The 3,394-nt window shown below is 47.2% G+C and overlaps 1 protein-coding gene across 2 annotated transcripts; it reads right to left on the reverse strand.

Annotated features, from left to right (window-relative positions):
• Nucleotides 1-235: 235 nt before the first annotated feature.
• On the reverse strand, nucleotides 236-3,093 carry id4 (inhibitor of DNA binding 4). 2 transcript variants are annotated; one of them, XM_024296992.2, is made up of 3 exons: nucleotides 2,539-3,093; nucleotides 2,080-2,145; nucleotides 236-546 (listed from the first exon to the last, which is right to left on the reverse strand). In XM_024296992.2, the coding sequence occupies exons 1-2, from the start codon at nucleotides 2,911-2,913 to the stop codon at nucleotides 2,098-2,100; spliced, it is 423 nt and encodes a 140-aa protein (XP_024152760.1). In that variant the 5' UTR covers nucleotides 2,914-3,093; the 3' UTR covers nucleotides 236-546; nucleotides 2,080-2,097. The 2 variants fall into 2 exon arrangements, with proteins under 2 accessions (XP_024152760.1, XP_024152759.1); XM_024296991.2 differs by having other exon boundaries at nucleotides 236-1,522; nucleotides 2,539-3,092.
• Nucleotides 3,094-3,394: the final 301 nt, after the last annotated feature.

Genomic DNA, 3,394 nt, shown 5'->3' on the forward strand with positions numbered 1-3,394 from the left:
TAAGAAAAGCTCAAAAACAAAAGGCCTGATCTGTGGATCCTGCAGAGCAGGTTTGCTGGCTCCAGCGTGCAGAACCGCTGCAGCGTGTCACAGTGAAAACTTTGTCCTCCTCAAGTTCACGTGGTTTTGAGTGAATGGACTCAACGGTGTGAAACCGCACCTGCCGTTTCATCCTCGTGCCTTAAATTCACAGCAGTAAACCAGGTGTTCCACTCAAACAAAACGGGACACGACACAATTCTTCCTGGAAACTTTAATTGTTTTGACAATTCCTCACAAGCCAGTGAAGATCAAGTTGAACAGTGCAGCTGACAGAAATGTACAAGTGCCCTCGCACGCTGGCAGGAGGGTGGTGAGGTAAATTCTGTGTCCCACGTCATGATTTTAGATTCGTAATGGCTGCTGATGTTCCCACAAAGAAATCGTCAACCTACAGACATTTCCTGTCCTGTCAGGGTCAGGTAACGTTCACCTGTTTCCTCAGTTCATAACCAAAGCTTAATGATTTCCTGGATCAACCATTAACTTCTCAGGGAGAAGCTCAGTCTGCAAATACACAAGATACACGGTGTTTCAGTGATTAGTTTCAATTCATGACATAGTTAACACTGTCAGAAATGCTTCTAGATGAACTTTTAACGTGAGTGCAACATAAAATCAGATCAAGTCACTTTCATTTATATCCGTTCTTCCTAGAATATCAAATATCAGAGTGACCCACCCCTCCCTGCGAGCAGGTCAAAGTCAAACTCCTCACAGTTCATAGATATGAAACGATGTGGATTCCAGCAGATTTTTACACACAGAGCTGCTTCAGTGCACATTCAATGTCTCTGCAATCAACCCGACATGCTACATTTTGAACTAGATCGAAACACTGAAAAGAGCTATCGACATTATTGTGGAAACACAATATTTACAGAAAACAAAGAGAAGGTTTTAATAAAAAATATCTTATAATTACAATAGTTTATTTAAGCATATAGGTTTTTCTGTCATGTACCTTTATAGAACATTTGTGACTCTTTATTTACAATCCTAATTCTTTTCAATCGGAATTGTTCTTCTTTACAATATCAAACATTTGAGGATTCCAGGGAAGACGTCCCTGTTTAACACAAATCATCTATTTGAAACAATAGATGCTCAAATCACACAGAATGTTAAGTAAAGCTTTAAACTGGAGTCTAGTTATTTTTTCTTAAGCACGTTTCACAAACAGTTTCCATAAAGCTCTTGGCAGATGGGTTTAAAAAAAAAGGTAAAAAATCTCAGCATGGAGATATTTTTAGGTTTTAGGAGAGAAATGTGGCAAAAAGCAAAGTGGGAGGGAGGTGTTTAAGCACGGAGTCCTTCTTGAATGCACCAAAAAGGGGAGATATTTCTGATGTGAATGGTGGTTTTATTTGGGTTTAATTCCTCCCAGTGGTTTCGCAATCCCCTTGTGATTGTGCCTCCAGTTGGGTGTGAGTCCCTGGCGAAGCTTTGCTGGCTTTGGAGCGGCTCTGTGCAGCCTGCACACCTGCGGAGGGGATGAATAGAGGCGGGGGGGTGAGCTGCTGAGCTCCAGACTGACTGGCGCCACCGACAAAACAGAGGCCATGCTTGATCAACAACCCAAAACAAACCAGGTCAAACAACAACCACAGAGCTGCTGGTGAGAAGCTCTCGCCGAGGCTGGGAGAGTCTCGCCGCCGCTCGCACGTGTTTTCACATCCAGGTGTCACACGGTAAAGCTGCTCCAAACGCAGCCGTGTGGCATGAATGAAATGGAGGAAGGGAAACAGGAAAGGAGGAGTGTGGAGAGGGCAAGCTGAGGTTTGAACCTGCTCCTCCTCTCACATTACTGCACAAGTGACAGTTATTGCACAAAGTGCAGCTGCCTCTGCGGTGGGGTCAGTTTTTGGTTCCTCAATCACTGTTCCACCTGACATCTCCAGGCCTCACTCTGGAGATCGCCATGGCAGATCACCCCCAGCTGACAGGAGTCTTCAACTTTTATCCTGATTTTTTACTTTTGTGTCATTTGATTAAAAACCTTAAATAATTTAAAACATGTATTGTTTTAATTCAACTTACCAGTGCAGTGCTCACATCTCAACGGCATAAAATTGAGTCTTCTGGTTTTTTGACTACTGATGTCCTCTGAAAGAAGCAGAAAAACGTGAAATAGTACAGCTCTGCAGGGTGAGGATTACAAGGAAGAGCAGAGCAGGAAAACCCAGCAGCACTGTAAGCAGTCCCCGCTATAAATTCTCGTTTAGCCTATTGAATGACAAATTGCCCTCATTGTGCGCAGTGGAGTGCACTGCGGGCTGAGGTACTCCACCAATCCCGGGGTAAGGTGGGCCTCTGACACATTCTCATGCAAATCAGAAACCCGCAATCAAGTGTGCAATCTAAACCCACGACAAATGCGCGTTTTACGCACGAACCTCCGACACATATGCGCTGCTTTTTTTTTTTTTTCTACGCTCTCCTTTCAGTTCCGACGCATAACGGGCATGACGCGCAGTCACCTCCGGCACAAAGGCGTACCTGGTGGTCGACGTTGAGCACCGTCAGCGGGGTCCTGTTGGGGTTGGAGGCTGCAGGAGGGCAGGTCCCGAGCCGCTGTTGTTTGTGAAGAGCAGGGTGCGTCTCCAGGGCCAGCTGCAGGTCCAGGATGTAGTCTATGACATGCTGGAGGATTTCCACTTTGCTGACTTTCTTATCCTGCGGGATCGTGGGCACCAGGCGCTTCAGTCGGCTGTAGCAGTCGTTCATGTCGTACTGCAGGCAGAACAGGTCCTCCTCCTCCATCCTGCACCGGGCGATGTTCAGGCTCTGCTTCGACAGATAGTGCAGCGAGAGCGGGCTGCTGCCGGAGGAGGAGGAGGGGTCCTGGGGGCGGACTGGAGAAACAGCCTTCATCTTAGATCATCAACAGCTCACGGAGACGCGACAGGAGAAAAAAAGCCAAAGATTCTAGGCTACGGCGACGGAAGCAACAAAGACGCCGCGGATCGACGAGAAAAGGCAAAAAAAGTCTGGATTCTGGCGTGTCAACACATTCCGCGGAGCTGCGCTCTTCCTCCTTCTTCAGCGGGAACAGAATGAACGGAATGAATTGATTTCATACATTTATAGGGGAGAGGGGAGGCGCCAATCCAGGCGGGTGACAGATCAGAGAGAAACGTTGGTCAATCACCGGCAGCCCGCTGCTCACCGACACGACAAACGGAAGGCGTGTCTCCCTGCGCGCGCTGCGGCTCCAGACCCGCGTGAGTCTGTCGGGCCGCAGAACCACGGAGCCAGAGGAGCAGTTTAAAGCAGAACAAAGGCAGAATTTGAAAATAAAACCTTTGTTTTATAGGTAAGACTGGTCCAACCTGTAATTGTTGTTTCCCCACTT

The sequence above is a fragment of the Oryzias melastigma genome, linkage group LG15 (genome assembly GCF_002922805.2).
Source record: "Oryzias melastigma strain HK-1 linkage group LG15, ASM292280v2, whole genome shotgun sequence".
Lineage (NCBI taxonomy): Eukaryota > Metazoa > Chordata > Actinopteri > Beloniformes > Adrianichthyidae > Oryzias > Oryzias melastigma.